The following is a 23509-nucleotide window of genomic DNA, read 5'->3' as shown; positions in this document are numbered from 1 at the left end:
CCGACCAATGGGTGAGTTATCTATTGCCACGTGGAAAGGTCGCGTGCCACGTCAGCATGAGAACGATGAGTTTGAGGGAACATTTTACCGCGGTTCACACACACGAATTGTTGCTCAGAGATGTGAAGCTTCGATGCCACGCGAGGGGACAAACGGAGAGCCGTTACGGAGGCCACGATCGTAACGGAGTCCACCCTGTTACCGTTACTAATTTAACGGCTCCAGCGGAAAGAGCGGCCTACGGCCTATTACTAAGGGTTTTTTTTTTTGTTAAGTCGCGCTGATTCGAGTTCATAATACTCTGTAAATATAATAAATTACAAATATATTTTTATAAAGTTTAATTTTTTTATATTATTTATGTAAAAATTTAGTGATATTCATATTTTTTTTCTCTGATTTGTTACCGTTGGAAATTTATTTATTTTTTCACTCCAAAAATCCTAACTGCTATAATCGTACAAAAATGTCTACAAAAAATTTTTAATGATTATCCTCTTCTTCATCTTCTTGCTCATTAAAATCCAACCGATTCCACCGCAGCCTCTTGTTAGCAACATAAGAAAACATTATAAAGTAAATTGAATAAGGAAGCAACACGCGTTCTGGATGAATGGGGACGAAAAAATTCTAGTTACGGATTCAAAACTAACATGAAAGAAAGAAAGAGAAAAAGAAAGAAGAAGAACAAGAAGAAGAAGAGTTTACATCGCTAGGATTTTAATTGAGAAAAGAGGGTACAATCAGAGCGGTAAAAATATTAATTTACCTAATCGACTAATCATAATTAAGTATTTTATTAATGGTTAACTAAATTTTTTTAACGGATCCCGCAGATGCATATTTGAAAACATTAGGATTTTTATTAGAATAACATAAGAGAGTAGAACATTATAGGGTTGAATTTGTAATTCGTTATATTTAGTGAAAACTGTATGCAATTAACCTTTTTATTAAATACGATGAATGCCAAACCAATTAATTAGGAGAGAGAATAACGCTAATGGAAGGCCGGAGCCCAAGATAAAAAAAGGAGCGTAAGAAGTAAAATAAGTTAAAAGGAGATATACGGCAGTTTTCAGAGTAATTAATATAAAGGTACTGTGGAACTCTCTCTCCCAGCAAAATATGGAGAGCACTCTAAATTCGTTCAAGATTCATAATTCATAAGTTATATAAATAGTCTTAAAAATTTAAAAGTTTAGAGACAAATAAAATATAGCTAAAAGAATAATGGCGAGTGGTGCAATTTACGAAGTGTTTTTCTTAAGAGAGAGAATGATAGCATGCTACTACTTCGCTTTTTTTTTTTAAATAAATTTAATTATAATTATGAAGCAATAAGACTTCGAACTTGAAATCTTCAATACCAACCATTAAATCATTTGCCGCTTGTAATTTATGATGTGCCAAAAGTAGAGTAGGATGAAGTAATTTTCACCTTTTCAACCCTAACTGTTTACTTCTATTATTTAATTCACCATAATTTCACTTTTGATTCAAACTTAAACTTTTCAAAATACTATAATTGATTTGGAGGCATTCTAGATTGAAATTAATTAAGAAAAAAAACAAAAAATTAACCATCTCCTACCCCTTTTAATTTTTTTCATCATTCACTTTCTGTGAAACAAATAACGAAATTAGAAAAAACTTCAGCTCCATAGCATTACAAACAAAACTGTGAAAAAAAAAATATTTATTTAAATTCTAATATATAAAAATATTTTACTTTCGGTGAAATAAACATACCCTCGTCCAGAATGCAATCGAAGCATCTCCAGAAATCTACCTCACAGTGAGGGTCCACGGTGGACCACGGTCCATGCAACAGATTCTCCAAAGTTGCCTGGCTTTTAACGGCCGTTTACTCCCGGGGCGGTGCTTCGACGCCGTCGCCGTTAGAGCGCCGTCAAATGCAACGGAACGGAAAGTCAACTCGCCGCCATGGGCGTGGGGCGGGGATAAGCGTTAGCAGCCTCAGCATCTCTTTTTCCTTCCCCAACCCATTTTATTATTTTATTATTTTTATTTTTCATTTATTTAAATTAATTAATTAAATTATTTATTTTTTCCCTTTTTTTTCTCTTGTCCCCCACCTTTTCACTCCCAACCCCATTCTCTCTCTCAACTCCATTTAATCGCCCCCGTGAGATCCGTCCCCTTCACAGAGAGAGAGAGAGAGAGAGAGAGAGAGAGTATTAGGGTTTGGCTCCGCGAGTTTCTTGCGATCGAGGGAGAGCGATCGAATAGGGTTCTGGATTCGATTTGGATCGCGGTGATTCGTTCCCCATGATGGGTTTTGGGGGCGGGGAGGTCGTCTAGGGTTTCTGATTCGTGTGCCGACGGGGGGCTCAGAGGTGAGATCGCGGTTTCTCGTCATGTTTTGTGGGGATTGTTGTGGTCGATGTGTGATCTGTTGGTCGAGTGGTTTCTTGAGAGATTTGGATTTTTGAAGTGTTTTTAGTCCCGCAAAATTTGATCTCGGCGCATTCGGTAGTGGATATTCGTAATGATTGATCGATTTGCTGCTCCGTTGCGGGTTTTTGTTTTTTTTTCTTTTTTTGTGTTTGCTTAAAATCATTGTTCCGGAGTTATCTGGATGTTTCAGTGTTCTTCTCCTTTTGGAAGACCCTCAAATCACAGAACTTTTGTTGGTGGTTCAGAGGAATTTTGATGCGTATATCATTTAATCCTCGAGTCCATTTCGTTAAAAATCTCTCCTTTGTTTTGTTACGCCCTGTATATGCAACTTTGCCGCCTTGGATTTGCTAAAATATGCCTGATGTTCCTATACACGAGCAAGCACAAGTTTTTTTTTTTTTTTATTGTATAAATTACCCCGCTATATTCACATATATCATTTACCAAATTTGTTGTGTGTATTCCTGATTTCCTTTTATNTTCGTAATGATTGATCGATTTGCTGCTCCGTTGCGGGTTTTTGTTTTTTTTTCTTTTTTTGTGTTTGCTTAAAATCATTGTTCCGGAGTTATCTGTTTTTTTTATTGTATAAATTACCCCGCTAAGATCACATATATCATTTACCAAATTTGTTGTGTGTATTCCTGATTTCCTTTTATTTTTGTTAAAAATCAGATTTTTTTTTTTTCCTTTTTTTTCCTTCTGTAAAGGTGTTCAAATTAAGGATTTTGTTGTTTCAATCTGTAGATGCTTGTAGGTGCTGCAGAATATGTGATCTAAATCCTTGTTTTGTTGACGAAACCGCATCTGATGCCGTCATAGTTTCATTGTTACGTTTTATCTTCTTCCTTTTCGCATTAGGGGTTACTATCAGTGGAAATACGTATTGGACTAGTCAACTTTTTTCCAAATAATCCATTTACTGCATTGACTTAGATGAAACTTATGAAGTAGATTATAAGCTTGGAGTGGTTATAGGTTTCTCCAGTATAATATGGTAATCATAGTAAACATTTCAAGAAATAGTCATATGTTTTGTTATATTTTAATCTTGTCATTGCCCTTTTGTATCCACGTTCATATTTATTTTTGATGAAGCTGGGTCAAACTTTGGACCATTATTTGCTAATTGCTTCTATGACTTTAGTTTTGTAGGGGACTTATTTTTAGTTTCTACATCTCTCTTTGGTTTTTTCATTATCATTTTCTGTTTCGCAGGGATGTGTTTTCCCCACATTTGACATAGTATGTAAACATTTTCTAGCTGCAAAGCATCTTAAGTCCTTAACAAGGTATTTATCTACCTATTGGTATGTTATTCTATGAAACTTGTTTTACTTTATTAAATATGTATTTTACTTTCTGTGTTGTAATACAGCCTTATTGAAGACATTTCGGCATAAATGTCGTTCCGAAGTGTAGTTCGGGATGTTAGAGATGGCTTTGGGAGTATATCAAGGCGGAGCTTTGAGGTCACCATTGCGGGGCTTGCTAGCCTAACGGGTCATCATAGAGGAAAGGCTCAGAGTAGTGTGCATGAGCTGCATGACCCAACTCCAGTTGTTCAGCATAGTCGGTGGGCTAGCCTTCCTCCCGAATTGCTTCGTGACGTGATTAAGAGATTGGAGGCGAGTGAGAGTAATTGGCCTTCTCGCAAGAATGTTGTTGCCTGTGCGGCTGTTTGTAGGTCCTGGAGAGAAATGTGTAAAGAGATTGTTAAGAACCCGGAGTTTTGCGGGAAGCTCACTTTTCCTATCTCCCTTAAACAGGTAAAGTTATTCATTCTCTGTTTGAAAAAGTAGCCCTGAATCAATCCCAGTCGGATTTTGAATGACCCAAATTTCTCGAAGATCTGAGCCATCTGTCAAGCTCTGCTGTTTCTGCCCAAATCTGATCCTCCCGGATAATCTGTGTCCGGACGTGCCTGTTCGGGATGGCTTTGGAAACAGCTTTTGTTGTCTTGACTCTAAAAAGCAACAATTATTGCATACGACAAATAGGCAATAGGTCTGGAGCTTTTTCTGTCGCTGCAAGCGAAAGGAGATTCTCAGTCCAAAATGGTGAAGCTTTAGTTTAAGGCTTCTGCTTTTGCTCTGTGGTAAATGAAAGGGGTACTACTGCCTTTCCTAACGACTTTCTGTCGCTATTAAGCTCCAGGTGGCCAAATAGGCCAACAGTTTATATCTATTTTATGGCTTTTTATGTGCAAGATGGGCAGAGTATATACTTGATCGTTTTGTTGTTATATGGGAATGTTATTAACCTACATACTGCTTTTACAGCCTGGGTCTCGAGATGCGCCTATTCAATGTTTCATTAAGAGGGACAAATCAAAATGGACTTACCGTCTCTACTTGTGTCTTAGCTCTGGTAAGTTTTGCATTTATCTCAGCTGCCTTGTGATGGCAATGATTTTTCTTTAATTCCCTGTGATCTTTGTTGAAATCTTTCCTGTTTGATTTATATTTCATGCGTGGGTCATGTCTAATTTCTGCTTGTCTTATTATTACTTTCAGACAACTATGCTTCCCTTGTAAGAGGAAGATATCCGACTATAAACTATCATCTTAGAATTCTGGTTATGAAATAAAACCATTTTACGGCATCATGTATACATATATGCTAGGGCATTATTGAATATCTTTACTTCATTAGGAAAGATTGTGCGCATTTTAATCCCAGATGTTGACTTTGTCTGTTGTGGCATTTTTTTCTGAAAGATGTAGATTTCTTATTTAATGCTCGTCTTCTATGGACCAAGTAGAGACATAAATAAATATGCAAATGAAGAAATAGTCTTATTTGCAGACTGCAAACCTGAACTGAGATCCCTCAATCTACATATTTATAAAATTTGTGAACAAAGTATACCTAATTTGAGGTTTCCTAAACTGGGAAGTTGAACATACTCCTTGTACTGACCAATTAAAAGTCAATTTCTGGGTAGTTTGTTCTTGAGGTAGGAGATCTGTAGAACCAATATTAAACTGTTTTTGGACATTTTTAATAGCTAAGATAATATTTGTTGGGGTGGATCATCAGTATAAAGAAAACGCAATGTTGACTTTGAATACAAAGCATTGGAATCTACAAGTATTGTAGCTTCTCTCTCTAGTGATGTAGATTTGAACAGGAAGCATTAGAACCCAATACGTGTACAGCAAGTCTAGCTTGTCTGTCTACCGATATGCAGATAAAGTTTGTTTTTTGTCTTTTAAGTATGCATCTAATTCCATAAAGGAAACTTGGTGTTACTTTTCTTTATCTATGCTTGCCGTTGCAAAATTAATGAATGCATAAAACATTACTTTTCCTGCCTGCCAACTTTCTTTTTCCTGGGATATACTTTCTCTATCATCTTTTTGAAGAACTAATTGCCAGTATGAGCTTGCAGATCCATGTTTGTATAATTGACTAACTACATGTTCCCTTTGCCGTGTAGCTGTGCTAGATGAAAATGGGAAGTTCCTCCTATCGGCTAAAAGATATCGCAAGGCAACTCGCACCGAGTACGTAATTTCCATGGATTCAGGCAATGTATCGAGATCAAGCAACAAGTACATTGGAAAACTGAGGTAATATATAATAAGGGGTTTTCGCATATATATTCCAGCGAAATCATCTAATTACATATATATCTTTTGAAAGAGTAGTCTCTAACAAAACAAACCTTCAAGTTGGGGAGCCATCCAATTGTTTGCCGCCTCTTTTTTTTCCTCTCAAATCAAAGTTGCTCGTAGTCCCCCAACTCTAGACAATAGTTGTTGGGAATATCCAATTAATGTGGAGTCGATTTATTACGAAACNTAGTTGTTGGGAATATCCAATTGATGTGGAGTCGATTTATTACGAAACGAATTCAAAAATCTCAATATGTGTGAGCATATCTTTTCTTTCTTCTTGTATGCGGCAGGTCAAATTTCATTGGAACGAAGTTCATAATTTATGATACTCAGCCCCCATACAATGGTGGGGCCGCCGCCCTTTGCCCGCCGGCCGGCCGCACGAGCCGCCGCTTCACCTCCAAGAAAGTGTCCCCCAAAGTCCCTACTGGCAGCTACAACATTGCCCAGGTGACCTACGAGCTGAACGTGCTTGGCACGCGGGGCCCGAGGCGGATGCACTGCATCATGTACTCCATCCCGGCCTCCGCCCTAGACCCAGGGGGCTCGGTCCCCGGACCCCCCGCCGACGATCTCGGCCCGCGCCTCCTCGAGGAGTCCTTCCGCTCCACCGTCTCCTTCTCCAGGTCCTCCCTCGGCGACCATTCCGGCGACTATTTTACAAGCGCGCGGTTCTCCGACATTGCCGGAGGGGAGAGAGACGACGACGGATTAGACGGACTGGTAAAGGAGCGGCCGCTCATCCTCCGCAACAAGGCCCCGCGGTGGCACGAGCAGTTGCAGTGCTGGTGCCTCAACTTCCGAGGCCGCGTAACCGTCGCGTCAGTGAAGAACTTCCAGCTGATCGCGGCCGCCCAGCCGACGCCAGGGGGCCCCGCGCCGTCGAACGACCACGACAAGATCATCTTGCAGTTCGGCAAGGTCGGGAAGGACATGTTCACGATGGATTACCGGTACCCGTTGTCAGCGTTCCAGGCTTTTGCGATCTGCCTGAGCAGTTTCGACACCAAGTTGGCTTGTGAGTAGAACAATGGATTTGCAAAAAAAAAAAAAAGATAAAATAAAAAAAAAGTGATTTTTAAGAAATAGGGTAAATGTCTTCGCCCGAGATCGATGTATGTTTGCCGTATGTTGTTGTACATTTCGAAATCAATCTTAGTCGTCGGTGTGCGTGATCTTGTTGTAAGCTGGAACTGGGAATTGTGGGGCATTTTATTTTAATCTCTCTCTCTCTCTCTCTTTCTCTCTCTCTCTATTGTTTTGCTCGATCTGGTGGTAATGTTCCATCTTTCTGTCGTTTTCTGTCTTGCATTGATCTTCTGCTCTCAGTCCATTTTTCTGAATCTTTCCAATCCAGTTTTGTTTGTGTGCTGGTGTTCTCTAGCATTCCCTTCCAGAGAGGGATGCTGCAGTACAATTTTGGCATCCATTGGTACATGATCATGATCGGAGTCTGTTTTGGTCTGTGGACTGCCCCGATGCGTTGGCAATATTTATTTTAAGGAATCCAAAATATTTCTCATGTCTTTATGCGGCCAATTTGTATAAAAAAGTTACTAGTTTTGAGCTTTTACGCTTTTATGAAAGTAGGTCGTCTTTTTGAATTTTACAGATTCGGATCGAATTTAAAAAAAAATGATCAAAATGCTTTCGTTTTTTTTTTTTTTTTTTTTTTTTTTTTCTCTCTCCGAAGAGGGCGGCTGAGGAGGCGACAGCGTGCCTCGTCTTTGTCTCGCGTGTCCTCGTCCACGCATGCCCTGCCTTTCTCGCCTCCGGCTCTGTCGAGGCAGCACTGCGATTTTTTTTTTTTTTCCTCTGACCTTTCTCCACCGCTACTTTACGATAGTTAAGAGGGTAACGCTGCGTACTCTTCCTCTTTTCTTTTCTTTTTTTTTCGACCCCTCTCCACCGCCTCCGCAACTCTCCACAATGATAACGAGCGCTACGTCCTCTTCCTCCGTCTTCGTCGGCGCAAGCACCGATGTCGGCGCCGGAGGAGGATTTGGAGCGAGCGCAAGTGAGAATATAAGTTTTCTCTAAAACAGTTCAACGTTTTTTTTGACACAGTGCAACTCTTCTTCTATCCTATCTGATTCTTTATTTTTTCTTATAAAAAAAATATTTTTTATTATATTTTATATTTTATATTCTTTTTATTTTTTTATTTTTTGTATTTCTTTTTTTCGCTCTCATGTCGATCTGGAGGCTATATTATTGAAAATAAATGGGTGGCAATTAAGCCTGTTTGCTACCGATTGCATTCCAGCTCAATTCTTTTTATCTAATAGTTCAACCGACTCTTCTCTTCGAGATAAGTTACTAATTCAATTTTCATCGGTTATTTCTACATATAATTTTGTGTTACTTCAAACATAGAGTTTTTTTTTTTTTTTTTCCTGGTAGTTTTGATAAAAGCATCAGGATTGACAAATACAGTAAACATACTTTTAATTCTTTTTTTTTTCTATATTAGAATATAAATAATTCTTTATACTTCAAAATTTTACAAAATTGTATATATTATATGCGACCAAAATAGTTGTGTAAATAATAAGCCGATAAGAAAATTGACCAATCAAACTATTTGATAACATTTAAAAATATCTGATCATCAAAATTAAAAGTTATAGATGCCCTTTCGATCTACCTCCTCAAAAAACAACAAAATAAAGTTGGGTATATTTTTTCCCCTATTTAAAATCTTGCTATTTTCAATGATTTAAAAATCGGGTGGAACTAACCGATTCGATCGATCTGACCGTGACTCGGTCGATAAAGCAGTTCCGTTCAATCCTATGAATCGAATAATTCAAAAAACAGTTTTAAACTATTCGAATCAGTGATTCAACTATTGGACCAATAATCCTGTCTAATTTCAATCAAACCGGTTGAATCTTTTTATAAAGTCGTATTAAAATTTAATAGTCTAAAATCAATTAACCTGATTTTTTTTATCAGCACATTAGTTTTATAAAAAGTAAAATTTAAAAATTTATATATATTTAATTTGATCTAAAATTTAATAGTTTATAATTAAATATAATACTAAAATAATATATCTATATATATATATATATATATATATACTAATATTAAATAATTAAATATTATATTTATAACGTCCCACTCAGTCACTATTAATCCAATAATATTTTTGAGTTACTATTTAACCGAATTTTAAAGCATGGGCTAATTTTCACGCACGATGGCATTTTAGATATTTCATGAAAAGATGAGGTTCTTTTTTTAAGAAGCTTAACATCTTTAAATGGAGCACCTTTTTTGCCCTAACCCTAAACCCGCCGCATGCTTAATCAATCAATCGTTCTCCACCCTCCCACATTCGATTATACGATGAATCCGATCTCTAATTTTTATATTTTTTTTTGAATTTTCTCTTTTTAACTTTTGCATCTAATTTGCCATTTTATATTTCTTTTTTTCTTTGGGGGGGGATGATTATGAATATTTTGGACTTAGATCGGTGGTGTTGTTGATTACAATTTGTTGTTCTTGAGCAATTTAATCCTATTAATCTCATTTCTTTTCTTTTCTTTTTCTTCAATTTGTTGTTACAATTTCTCTGAAACTGTTTTCCTCTCTCATGTTTGTGATCTATTCGTAGAATATATTTAGGTCGTAAAAAATTGCCCAATGATGGAAACTCTAACTATTTGGAGTGGCTTTTGTGGTATTTTTCTTGTTGAGCATTGAAGCATTGTGTGAAATTTTCACCATCTCTCTCTTTTCCCTCCTCACTATCATCATCATCATCATCATCTTCATCATCATCTTCTTTAGCAGCAGCAGCAGCAACAGCAGCAGAAGCAGAATCAATTTTATAAAAATTGATTATTAATGGCATAATTCAGTGCTCAATTAGAAAATCTATTGCTCGAGCCATCAATGAAATTCAAATAGCTATGAGATCTGAGGGTTCCATTGATGTTCAGATGAATAAAATTTAGTCCATATTGTAGCCTTTCTGCAATTTTAACAATAAGTTTTCTTTTTTTGTGACCTGTTTGTTTGCCCGTAATTAATTTTCATGTTGGAAATCTTTTTTCTGCTTCTGTTTGTTTGATGGAAAGTCAATCGCTTTAGAATTGTAGTTATCCTAGTATTTTTGTTTCTATTATCAAAATTTCCGCACTCAGAAAAAAAAAAGTTGTAGTTGGTAATCTATTTTTTTTTTATCTCACTGAACTCACTTCGTCACTATCTCTGCAAAATTGAAGTTATGGGCGAATTTATTTTACGTCGATAGCTTTCCGTAGTAAGGAGCGCTAACTTTCCGTAGTAAGTAGCGCAGGAAAACACTGAATTTTTTGTGAACCACAATGTATAGGATGTGACACTCTATCATTTATGATTTTGCACTTCATTAAACATGCTTCGCGTTGTTTTCCTTTGTTTATTGTATGCATATGTTATTGCTCGATGTTATAGACTATTTTTTGATCCATCAACGAATATATATTGCTATGAGATCTAAATGCATGTATCATATCTCTTAATGCCATTACGTATAGAAGAAATTGCCTTTTCCCTCTGCCTTTTTTGAGTGTTTTTATGAGTTTATAGCCATTAATGAGTGTTTTTATGAGTTTATAGCCATTAATTTCGATGTTAGGGTTGGTTATCAGGATTGTGTGGATTATGTTTCTTTAGAATTTTATTCCGCTCAATGTGCACGCTCTGCCGAAGCCTTCGCAATGCCCAATGATGGAAAACCCATGATATAGAGTGACTGCATAGTTTTTCTCTATGAGCATTGAAGCACAACAATATCCCCACCATTCATCCATTCTCCTCTTCTTCCTCCTCCTTTTTCACCACCTTCTCCTCCACCTCCGCCGTCGCCGTCGCCGCCGCCGCCACTGCCGCTCACAAATGTGCCGATGCTCATTTTGAAAAAGTTATTGCCCAAGTCTCGATGAATGTTTAAAAGCTATGAGATCTGAGGGCTTTTATTTCTGAGACTTACTATGTTGAATTGTTTACGCAAGCTTGTAGTGGTTTGGTAATGCTTTTTCTGCGCAATTTCATCCTCCCGCTTCACTGTAATCCGTTAACTACACTTACAAAGTTAAAACATCAATGCTTATGTGTTTCTGCTTTTGCTTTGGTCGAAGAAGTGATCTCTATAACATTGTTAGTTTATGCATTCTGTTCTTGTTACTTAGTCTAAATGCTACTTATATTTATGTTTGTTACTCTTTTTTTTGCTATTTCTTTTGTTTTGGCATATTTTACTCTCTTTGTTTCTATGTCTGCTCATCCTTTGATGCCAAAGAAGCGAATGAATTTGTACCTAGCTGCCTGTCTCTATATTCTTTCTTTTGTCCCTCTTGTTCCTTCATGACTGCTACCAACTTAAATAGTTTGATTTATATGATAAGCGAAAAGCTGTCATTGCTTTGGATATTCGGGGTTTGATATCATAAATTTTTGCTGGATTATGATTTCTATATAGGTTTATTCAGTTCAATTTTCACAAGCATGTGCAGCGCCCAATGATGGAAAACTATATACTCTGGAGTGGCCGCATGGTTTTTCTCTTTGAGCATTTATGCATCCACTCCTACACTTTATGCCACCAATTTCTTCCTCCTCAACCTCCACCACCACCACTACCGCCACCACCACCTTCTCCTCCTCTTCATATATGTATTGATGCTCATTTTGAAAAACTACTGCTTAAGCCACGGTGAATATCTGAAAGCTATGAGATCTGAGGGCTTTTTCTTTTTTCTTGAGACTTCATATGGTTACGTCCATGGGCTTGTTTGTTTGCCCGTAAATGATTTTCGGGTTGAAAATGGTTGTCAATTCATGTGAAATATTTTTTCCGCCATTGTTTATTTTGATAGGTTGGAAGTTAATGGCTTTGGAACTGTAATTTTCCCACTGTTTATTTACTTTACTGAAAATTTTCACACTAACACAAAAGAGGATGAAAAAAGTTATAGCAGTTAAGTTTTTATTCTTGTTTTTCCTATCCCTTTCTCTATCGTAATTGACTTCGGCACCATCCGGGGCGAAGTCTGTTATAGCGTTTTGGGAAAGTGGAGTTACAGGTTGTGATTTAATTTACGGTGAACCAAACAATATAAGTGGGGATTTACGGCCATAAATAACTTTACCTCTCTCAAATTCCGGTGAAAACAATCGTGGCCCATATGACTGCTTTTTACGGTTCAGCTACACATTTACTTCACGGATACTTCTGAGCGTCAATATTATTTCTCGTCATTTGTGTCTACGGGAATGGTTAAAAGCTGTCGTATGATCCTTTTACCTCATTTGTGTTGCAAGTATGGGGAATTTGCTTATGCATTAGTTTCCAGCTTTTTTACTTCATGTTGAAATTGTATACACGGTGAGATTGGTTGGTCTTATTAATTCTCCTGTTTTATCAGTAGTGGAAACATATTTATCAAGCATGATTGGGACGACTATGATTCTTATCATTATAATGCTTCCATATTTCTTTTTACCTGCTTGGTGATATTTCTTATGCTTGCATATTGCTAAACTTGCGAGGAATCACTCATCATAATTTCTTCTACGGATCTTCGCATAGACAAGAGTTTATTGCTGTCACAATCTTAAAGATTGTAATTGGCTCCTTTGTGTCGACATGTGCATTTTAATTAGGTAAGTATAATTTTGTGGATGTGCATCGACGGTGATAATCTGAGTGAGCAGTAAAACTAACTAGCAAATTATTTTTTGCTTTTAAGGTTTTGGAGTGGAGAACACTTGACTTCCAAATTAGATGCCTCATCAAATGAATAAGAATTCTAACTGTTATTTGTGACAGCTTAACTCGCGGAAGTAACTTTCTTAGATCAAAACTAACAGAACGGATCTTTGATTTAGGCGATATAGCAATGATTTTGGACCAGTAATTGGAACATAATTGGCATTTATTACACGGTGAAACTTTATTTGTATTTGCGGACTATTTGGAACATTTCTGAGAACTGCTTTTTCTGAGACTTGATCATAAACTTCTTGTAATCTGAAGACGTAGGGACAGTAGTTGCATGTTGCCATTTTTGTTTAATTTATTGCCGCAATTTCTAGAACTGTAGCTCAAGATCAATTTGTTCATGATTCTTGCTAGAGTTGGTATATAGTTGGTTATCTTGTTATTCAAACAAATGTAAAATCTGACACTTCTTATGGTTTCTTTGTGTTGTCGACGAAATCGGTGCAGTGCGGTGCGCGAGAGTAATGTGGTTAGCATCTGCGGTGGTTCTGCTACCGCAAACTCGACCCTTTCGACCACAATGCAAACCCAAATGGTGCCTTTGTTTGGTTGGGGGTTAAGGGGTGGAATAACCCCTTAACCCCCATATTATCCCCAAACACCTACAAAAAACAAAAATGAGTGGGGTTAGCTAATCCCACCTCAAATGGGCTATCCCGGGTTAGCTAATCCCACCAAACCCCACAAAATTCCAACCAAACATTATTTTCTATTCATAATAATTCACTATCCTTCTTATCCCATCTACTCTAACAAACACTATTTTTTACTATTCTGGACTAACTCTAACCCCCAACCAAACACAAAAATATTCTAATCCTACCTTAACTCTGAACTTAATCCTATCCCCTATTCCTGGAATAACTAGTTTTTTTTTAACCCCGAACCAAACGGTAGAATGATTGTGAATTGAGAATGATAATCTGTGTGCTTTTGTTTCTGTTTCTTCTCAATGTCTTTTCTATCATGTTATCTTTTGTGTTATCAAGTGCTTTAAGCTGCTGTTGTAAGAAGTAGATTTTGTTTGTTGGTTTGGCATCAGATCATCAAGTATCACACATTGAGCTTCTGTGATTACTATTTCTGTTTCGGATTTGGATGTATCAACATCTTGTTTATTTATTTAGTTATTTATTTTTGTTTACGCGTTCCTCCATTTGTTTTCGGGCAATGATATTAACCAGTTTGTATTTAGAAATCTTTTTAAAGTTGTGTAAATTTTACATCTTAGTTGTCGAAAGCTTCATGTTTACTTACTCGCTTTATGAATTTAGTTTTTTGAACATTAAAATCTCAAAAAAGAAATTTAAATTCTCAGATGGGGGTGGAAGATTTACATTTACTAACATGGCAAATTAATAACATTTTTTTCCAGGATTTCTTTTTTTAATTCTAATGGAAAGAAATATAACAATTTTATACTTAGATGGGGTTAAAGGAAGAAATAATATATATTGTTTTCATACTTTATATCTGCAGTATAATTTACGGCTAATTTGCGTAAAAGAATCCATCTATTTTATATTTTTACAATATTAGACCATTTTTTGTAGATTTGTTAAATTAGATAAAATATCTTCTTTTTTTTTTTCTCTCTCTCTTTTTTTTTTTTTTTTTNCATTATCTATTTTGCCAATAAATTCTAGAAAATTTTCTTATAAATACTTATTTTTTCATCTTTTCTTTCTATTTTTAAAAATTTATATTTTAATATTACTGTATTTAATCTCCCTTCATAAGAGTTCTCTCTTCATAAGAGTTCTATTACTATTTCGTTTATTTTTTATAGTTTATACGAAAATTTTTTTTCAAAATGAAAGAAATATATTAAAAAGTTATTTTTTCTTTATAAAAGAAGTAAGATTAATTTGGTTATTTTACTCGTTTCATTAATGCCTTTTTATTTTGAAATATTTTTGAAATTCTTAAGGGGCAAACTATAGATTCTTAGGTATCGTTTGGTTCGGGGATAAGCAAAAAGTGGGTATTCCAGGGATAGGTATAAATTGAAGTATAAACGAGGATTAGATTGATTTTGCGTTTGGATGAAAATTGGGTTATTTCTGGGAATAAGAAAAATAACGTTTGGTTAGGTAAGATAGAATAAGATTTAAAGTGGGTAGTTATAAATAAAAATTAATAATATTATCACTTTTTTATTTATATTAGAATTTAAATTTTTATATTTTATATTTATATTTTAAAATTTAAAATTTTAACTTTTAAATTTCAAATTTTGAAATTAAAATTTAAAATTTAAAATCTCAAATTTTAAATTCAAAATTTAAATTTTAAATTTCTAACTTTAAATTTAAGATCAAATTTAAATTTGAAAAAAAATAAAATTCAAATTTAAAATTTCAAAAATTTAAAATTTCAAAATTTAAATTTAAAATTTAAAATGTGGAATTTAAAATTATAAACTTTAATTTTGAGATTACAAATTTTAAATTTTAAATATAATTTATTATAATATTTTAAATTTTAAATTTATTTAAATTTTAAATTTTAATTTATTTTAATATTTAAATATAATTTATTATAAAATTTATTATAATATTTAAATATAAATAATATGTATTAATATAGCACAATTAATAATTTTATAATAAAAATAATGTATTATAATATATAATATATTATATTTATATAATTTAGTTTTAATTTATTTTATAATTTTAATTAAGTTTGAAATTAAGCATGGGAATAGCACTATTCTACCAAAATGGTGGAATAGTAAAAAGCTTGCTATTCCGGGATAACCGGGAATAGCAAGTTTTTACCGGAATAAAATATCCCAGTAAAAAATGATCCCATTTGGCGGAATAGTAGGGATAACTTTCGTTATCCCCCTTAAAGATTAGAAAGAAAAAAATAAATAAAAAAGATATTTATAAGAGGGGGACAAATTCAATCTCTCAATAATAGTCTCGCTGAGCGAGAGCCAAAGAGTTTTTTCCTATATATTTTAACGAAGAGTTAAAATATAAAATAAAATTACAGAATTTGAAAGTTATATATTTTAAAGGCTAAATTACATAAAATCCTTCATCAAAATTTGATTTTTTTACTTTTCTTTCTTGTTATTTAAAAATCTACACTTTGTTTTTTTATAAAATAAAAATTATTTATAGAAGGGTACAGTATGAAATGTAATGACAAAATGATTATTTTTTTTCTCACTAATTTCGTCTCCTTTCTCATCTTGCTTATGGTATTTTTGGCATAAAAAATATTTTATAACGAAACTCTAACGAATCATTAACGGTAGGGAGATAAAGTGAATATTTTTTATTTTACAAGGGCTAAAGTATAAGTTTTTAAATGACAGGAAAAAAAAATAAAAAAATAAGATTTCCACGGATATTTTTTTATAATTTAGTCTATTTTAAATTATATAGTACTAAAAATGAGAAAGCGCTAAACTACGGGAGAGTATATGAAATTTTTCAAAAAAAAAAAAAAGAAAAAAAAAAGAGAGAGTGAGAACGTGCCTAAAAAATCCCATCGAGCTCGTGTGTCATCATCATCATCATCATCATCATCTCTTTCCCGCTCAGCGAGAGAGGGAGAGAGAGAGAGAGAGAGAGAGAGAGAGAGAGAGAGATGGCGCGGATGTTGGAAGCGAAGAGCCTTCGCAAGGCGCTCATTCCCCCTTCCCTCCTCCCCGACCCTTCTCCCGCGCACCTCCAACCCACTCGCCTCGCCCTCCACGTACCATCATCTCTAACCCTAACCCTAGATTCCTCCTCCTCCTCCTCCTCCTCTTCCCCCTCTCTCATGGTCTCTCTTCCTCCTCCTCCTCCTCCTCCTCCTCCTCCCCACTTCAGGTCAACGATGGCGCCTCTTCCTGCTCCGCCTACGTCGCCTCCGGGTGCCGCGTCTACAAGATCGAGGTAAGCGTCTTCCTCGGCCTCTTCGCGGTCGACCCATTTCGCTTGTTTGCCGTTGATCTTATTTTTGCGCCGGAGCAATGTTTTGATGATTCAATCACTGGTCTGAAATGTCGAAACAGCACTAATGATTATCCCAGTGAGCGTCTCTTAATATTGTTTTTACTATTTCACTTTGTAGTTGAGAGGTGCGAAATGGTGATCGCATCGTGTTTAGGGATTTTATTATCTGCATTTGTTACTCTCTTTCGTCGTCAACTGTTAAGTTTTAGATGTGGATTAGTTCGTTGGGCAATTCATTGATAGAGTAATGGGAACGTGACTAATGCAATCGACCCAATTTATTGGGGTTTATCGCCGTAGATAGGCCTTTTCTGATTCAGCAAGTATACTAATGAGCTTTTGCATCTTCTTGGATGCTGTAGTGTTGAGTGCTCCATGTTTAGAAGTTGAATTTTTCTCGTTAGAGATATTATTGGGTGTTGGTTTAAAATTAGAAAAGGAAAAAAGGATCGGAAAATATATATTACTCTGAGACACCTATGAAGGCCTTGTTTGGCCCGGCTATTTGTCCAAATCAGAGGTTTCTCAAAAATTCAGTTTTTTGCTGCTGCATCTGGAACCGCAAACGCAACTGCAAAATCCAAACAGGCGGATTGCGCAGCCAAACACCTACTGAGATTGGAAGGAAGCTCTCTGCAGCTTTACTTGTCGATTGTTGCACGACTACTTTGTGTCTTAAAAGAGTCATTAGGATGGTTATCATGGGGAGAAAAATTCTGATTACTGTACAAAAAGTTGATTGCTCCTTAGGTGTTATATGTAGAAGCAGGATTTGATCTGATACTAGACATTTTGTAGTGTGCTACTGAAGGAATGTATGTACTTAGTGAACTGATGATGCTTAACTAAGAGTAATCTTCCTTTGCATGCATCATAGATCTCTATGGAAGATTCGACTGTTTCTAAAGGAAAGGAGAGTCTCTTGATTCCTGTTCATGCACAGGTATGTGTTCCGTATCTTTCTTTACCAAATACAGATGTTGGAGGGAAAACTTTTTTTTTTTGTCTGTTAAAGAAAAACCTGGGTTGTTATTTCTTTGTTTCATTGTTGTTATTTACTTTCTTGAGTCATTCACTTTATGAAGGTCATAAACTCATCAGTTGTAGATCGATGTCCCCATCGATCTGAGATTCAAAGTGTAGTTATTGCAGAAGGGGATGGTAAGTTCTTGTCGCTCCTCGTGATATGTCATTATTATTATCATTTTTTTTAACTAGGTTTATCAAGTTTGTTTCCGGCTCCTTCTTACGTTCATTCTCTAGATGCTATCACCAATAATATAAACATAATAATTTGTATGCACGGATACTGCATCATTTCCTGTCTTACTTTTGTCTTAGGCCCATCCTACTGACATCTCCACTTTAACTTTTTTCATATCTCTCTCTCTCTCTCTCTCTCTCTCTCTCTCTCTCTCTCTATTTTTGTGTCGCACTCATTTGTGGTTAATTGTATTTGTTATTGTATTGACAAATTAATGTGATCCTTTTTTGGCATTAGGCTTCATGACGTGTGAACTTCTGTTGTTCAATTAATTCTTTAATAAGGGATCTCAATATGCTTACTTATTTTGTTTTCTTATGTCAAAGTCATATACACCTTTAGAATATATTAAACAAAAGGAAAAAAAAGACGAAATGACAAAGTAAAAGGGACTGATCCAGAATCTCTCTTTGCTCGTATAGAAGATTATACTCATTTGAGTTTTTTTGGTGGAATCACGATTTCCCATGAACAGCATTGCACTGGACTCATAATTATTTCAGCCATATGCTTTCTTTTCAACATTGTATACTATTGGGACTTATGCTTAAGATCCTTTGCTCTTATAATTTAAGTACCCGTATTTCATGTATTTTTACTTTGCGGTTTCCACTTCACTCTAAATTATAAAACAATAACCTGAATGGTTTCTTGTTCCTGGTATTCTCGGTTCATAGTTTTGCTTATTTGTTTAACGAGCCGTGTTTCATCTGTCATGACATTACAGATTATAACTTCTTGATTTTGGGTACAGTCGACTCGTATGGCCACCTTATCATATCGCGATTGGATACAACTGCTGCTGGTACCATTTAATTTTTTTTTCTTTTTTAAATGCAAAGTATCTTAGGCGCAAATTTTGTTAAGTGAGCTGCTCTATTTCTATATCTTCTATTAAAAGGGCTCACAAAATACAATTTCATACCACTTGCATATAATATACAAAGTCAATGCTTGCTTGTTTCAGTATTGATTCTAGAGCACTAGTTGCATTGATCAACAGGGGATTGTCATAGGTGATTGGGAAAGATATGCCACAATTTGTAGTGAAGACATAGCTCACAATAGTGTTGATAGGTGAAAGAGCATTAATGTTGATTCCAAATAATGATTTTAGAATTCAAACAGCTGACCCCTCCCTCCTACTATGGAATGAAGAATGAATTAAGCTGAGTTGAGGTGTTTTATCTTCTAGTGCTCTTTCATAGAATTTGTTATCCATTTGTAGTGTAGGTCCAATCAAATCCTGCAATCTGATTATGGCGTAAAAGGCTTATAATATGTATGAATATTTAAGTTCTGGTGTAAGCTAATATGCTGTTGCATGGAGATCAATAATTATCAAATTAAGCTCTAAGAAATAAAATTTTGTCTAAATTTTCTTTCCCTCAAAGTATGCCGATGCTGAATTCTCTCAGACATTGACAGGCTTTCATATTCAGTACTGCCTCGGGATTGTGGTATAGGAGAAGGGAGTTGGGCAGGTATTTGCTTCAGCCTGATCCATTGGTCGACGGTATAACTACTCCAGCCTTCACCTTTATTAATGGAACTGCTGGCTTCTTGTGTTGCCTTTCCTGTAGAACGGCATACTTTCCTTTTTCGACAATCATCATATCCACCTTAATATTTCTAGGAACTAGTAGTATAATAACAACTTCATTCTATTCCCATAACCACAGCAATGCTGGTTCTTAATAAGGAAGGAGTTTAGTAGAATTTTTTGTAGTTTGCGCACTTAGGATTGGCCTATTGGATATTGTAGCTTTTCATGCTGTTGGGTGGTATGGGTGACAGGGATCTCTAGTCCTCGTTTTCTCAATGTGACTCTTCTGACATAACCTGTCGTCTTAACTCTTGGATGCTGTTGAAATCATGTAAAATATACTTCCCAAAGTATAAGGAATACGTATTTTGTTAAGCTGATTAGTTATTATTTTTAACAATAGCATTAACATAAGTTTGTGATCTGTTAAATTGATTCTAAATAGTTTTTTTTTTTTAGGTCGCAGTTGCCAGATCCTTCTGCAAAAGTATCGATGTTTATGATCAAGATATTCACCTCCGCAACTTACGCACGTAAGTTTCCGTTCTAACTTTAAAAATATATTCCATAAATTCTTTTGCATTTTTTGGATGCTTGGATAATTTATTTTTTCTATGCATATCTTCTAGGTTGTGGTATCCGTCCTCTTTAAGTTTTATTCAGAGTTCAATGTATTGTAATGGGGATTCTTCTGTACTAGCTGTTGCTGAAGGTTCTCAGGTAAAAGCTTTTATCCATCTCACTTCATATACTTTACAGGAAGGCACTATCCAATGGAGATTGTTAAATTACTTTTTTATGGACAGCTGAGTGTATGGGATTTGAGAACAAACCATAATGGTGGCTGCATACAACGTGTCTGTGGATCCATAGGCGATCTAATCTATTCTGTTTGTAGTTCACCATCTGGGGAAATTGCCGTCGGTGGGACTGATCGGACTGTAACAGTCTATGACCATCGCAGGTAGGTAATAGTTGTTATACTAGATTTTGGCCTGGTTTGGAACAGCTTTTGCAGTGCGCACTGTGGAAGCAGTCTGTCCTGGTGTTTGCATTGCACTCTGGGCCACCACTGCATTTAACTGCATCCACAGTAGCTCCAGTGGTGGATCTCCTGCAGACCACAGTATGACGCTTCCCTGTGTGGAACGCACCACTGGGCTGAACAGGCCCTTAAACTCCTGATAAGAAGTTAACTTAGAAACCAAATTAATTCACCGGCTACTTTCAGTTTATATCTGTTTTGGGAGATCTCTATTACTCAAAAACTATTTTTATATCAGTTATAAGACGTCAGTGATTAGTTATATAACTCCTTTTTTTTTTTGGCTGGATGAATGATACATCCTGGGTCTTATTCTTTTCTCTCTCTTGTTTTTTTTTTTTTTTTTTTTTTTTTCTNTCACGATGGGTTAACTGCTCCAAGTATGAGGTTGTTTGAGTTTTTGTTTATTTATCTTCTTACTACATTTTGCATGCGTATTAGAGTTTTCCGGCTTGGGCTATAGAATGATTGGTCTTTTAATGAGTTTATGTAGAGTATGTTGGTTTTGGATGTTTAGAGATTGATTTCTCCCCCTCTTTTTTAATGCAGATAACAGGTCTTTCATTTTCATCAATTGACTCGGCTTACATTTATGTTCAAGGTGTTGATTATGAGGTAGGCTATCAACCCATGATATATACTCTTATTTATTTTCTTTTCTTTTGTCTTGTTAGTCATTTTAGTCTAAGCCCCATGTTAGACAAAGGCTAAGGCGCTTTGAGTTAAAATTCAACACTATTATGGTGAGAGCATATTTGGATGAAGGCCTATTTTCATCCTTCTTCTTTTCATCCATGTTTTATTTTGTTTCTCTCGAGCTGTTATTTTGGGTGACAAGCTCTTATTATTTGATTACATTGAGGAAATCTCATTAGCACAACAGCATATTTCCTGTCATTTGCCCAAACTTCCGTTCACATGTTTCATGTGTGGGTTACAAGTTACAACATCTAGCTGCTTATGCAACTAGGCCATCTTATACCATGGAGGGCGAAGCCTCCATTGAGTGGGGCCAGAGAACTATTCTAATACAGGGGTAAAATAAGTTCTTATAGAGAGATAACAAGCACCTCGCACCACCACGATCGGCTAATTATCATCTGGATTATTGCATCTCCTTTTAATCTTTTGATGATCCTGTGAATTAGAGAACGGTGCTTTAGTTTGAAACAATCACAATTTATGTAGCAATCCTTATCCTTTTTTTTTCCCCCTTTCAATGAACCTGTTTTTCAAACTTCGCTAACTTATTGTTATAAAATGCATTACTGTTTTGATTCTATTTTAATTCTCCTACCAATTTAACACATGATGACATTAATAATGTCACTTGTTGAGACTCCATTTTTCTCTTTTGGAGACATCAGAGATACCCTACAATGTACCTTTCTCTCCGTATTTTTCAGAGTATTTAGATGCAGTTTATTCAAAACATAAATGACAGATCTTTGCTTCCACTTTGTGGGTAGGAACCCTTCACACCTTAAAACTGAACATATTTTCATTCGTGAGATGTGGTAAGAGATTCTCCAGCATGTGGACTAATGTTGCTTTTGTTCTAGGTTATGTGCGGGCAATGGAGAGAAAGTGAAAAAGCTTTCTCATTCAGAGGAGACTCTAATTGGTTGGGATTCTGTAAGGTAATACTGTTTTTTCATGCTTGCGAAGCTTCTCAGATATAACTTTGAAAATTTCATCATGAGTGGCTTATCTTCTCTTAGTTGAGGCAGTTATGTAGACTGTAGAGTGTAGAGTAAATTTGGGTACACTTTAAAAAGGACCCTTCCGTGTGTAGGCATATAAAATATATTCACATCGATGCGCTATGGTTTTGTTTTTTTCAGTTAGGCACCGCAAGATTACTATAGTTTTCCGTTGTCCATAAATCTTGTTGGAAGTTTGAGATTTGATTGGGTTTTATTCTAAACTAGCAGGTTCCAACTGTGTAGGTTAGATTTTGATCTAAAACTCAAAACCATAACCTATTACAAGTTGGATTAGAATCCAGGCTCTGAATCAAGTTTAGATCAAAACATAATCCAAACACAACCAAGGCTTAGATTCAAACGACGGAAAGATCCTCGAAGAAAACTCAGAATAACAACCTTAAGATGCCTAAGTGATGTGCAATGAGACTATCAGATTCCAATGTGGAAACAGGCTACATTATGTATTCATATGGTCCTTTTTTCTCGAGTTTTCGAATTTAAACCTTATTATGTGGATTTAACCATCTTCCCACTGCAGTGTGCTAATCGAGACCTTCTGGCCGGGTGGTGCGACTCCGGTAGTATCTTCATTGCCGATTTTGTCCCGAAGCAGTATGAAAACTTGTGAAGGTTGCAATCTCCCCATTATTTGCTTTTAGCTATTTTCTGTCATAAATCTCTTCTTAAGAGAGAATTAGAGTTGCATTCATGAAAAACCCATCCTATATATTTCTGGTTACGCTTGCTCACTGTTTAGACTTTTTTCCCTCTCAACTTCTTGGTTGTCAACTTTATCTATCCAATCTTTTTTTAAAAATTACAATTTTTTTTTTTTAGAAAGACTCGAAGAAAAAAACCCTGTGGCTTATTGTAATGGCGGAAGTAAGGGTTGGAGGGGAAGATCAGGAAGGGGACAAGGTGAGTAGATAGATTCGGTCAAAGTAGCAGTAGATATTAGGCGGTGGGGGAGAAGCGGGTTACCGGATGCGGACCCGGAGGTTGCCTGATTCGGACCATCCTCTCCGAATCCGCCTGAGCACCTTCAAGAGTGGATCATGATAGTTAGGCTTAGTTTGGTACTGAGGTCTATCTAATATAAAATAGAATTGAGGAAAAAGCATATAGGGATATGCTTCTGCGTTTTTCGGTGAGACCGCAGAAAAT

The 23509-nt window shown here is 35.7% G+C and overlaps 2 protein-coding genes across 2 annotated transcripts; both read left to right on the top strand.

Moving 5' to 3' along the window:
- Nucleotides 2063-7343, top strand: LOC109715398 (tubby-like F-box protein 8). Its single transcript, XM_020240378.1, has 6 exons — nucleotides 2063-2360; nucleotides 3643-3716; nucleotides 3803-4193; nucleotides 4707-4794; nucleotides 5867-5999; nucleotides 6338-7343. The coding sequence occupies exons 3-6, from the start codon at nucleotides 3828-3830 to the stop codon at nucleotides 7071-7073; spliced, it is 1323 nt and encodes a 440-aa protein (XP_020095967.1). The 5' UTR covers nucleotides 2063-2360; nucleotides 3643-3716; nucleotides 3803-3827; the 3' UTR covers nucleotides 7074-7343.
- Nucleotides 16254-23119, top strand: LOC109719491. Its single transcript, XM_020246248.1, has 13 exons — nucleotides 16254-16539; nucleotides 16656-16721; nucleotides 17659-17724; nucleotides 17867-17942; nucleotides 18773-18850; nucleotides 19464-19561; nucleotides 20051-20124; nucleotides 20221-20311; nucleotides 20398-20558; nucleotides 20984-21023; nucleotides 21186-21251; nucleotides 22199-22276; nucleotides 22884-23119. Exons 1-13 carry the CDS (start codon nucleotides 16432-16434, stop codon nucleotides 22971-22973), a joined length of 1092 nt encoding a protein of 363 aa, XP_020101837.1. The 5' UTR covers nucleotides 16254-16431; the 3' UTR covers nucleotides 22974-23119.

The sequence above is a fragment of the Ananas comosus genome, linkage group 1 (assembly GCF_001540865.1).
Source record: "Ananas comosus cultivar F153 linkage group 1, ASM154086v1, whole genome shotgun sequence".
NCBI lineage: Eukaryota > Viridiplantae > Streptophyta > Magnoliopsida > Poales > Bromeliaceae > Ananas > Ananas comosus.
Note: the sequence above shows the minus strand (reverse complement) of the source record. Positions and strands in the feature narration are given on the sequence as shown.

Coding starts and splice junctions, on each gene's coding strand:
- LOC109715398 (XM_020240378.1), top strand. CDS start 3,828: ATGTCGTTCCGAAGTGTAGTTCGGGATGTTAGAGATGGCTTTGGGAGT. Junction 4,795..5,866: donor CTACTTGTGTCTTAGCTCTG/GTAAGTTTTGCA, acceptor TTTGCCGTGTAG/CTGTGCTAGATGAAAATGGG. Junction 6,000..6,337: donor AAGTACATTGGAAAACTGAG/GTAATATATAAT, acceptor TGTATGCGGCAG/GTCAAATTTCATTGGAACGA.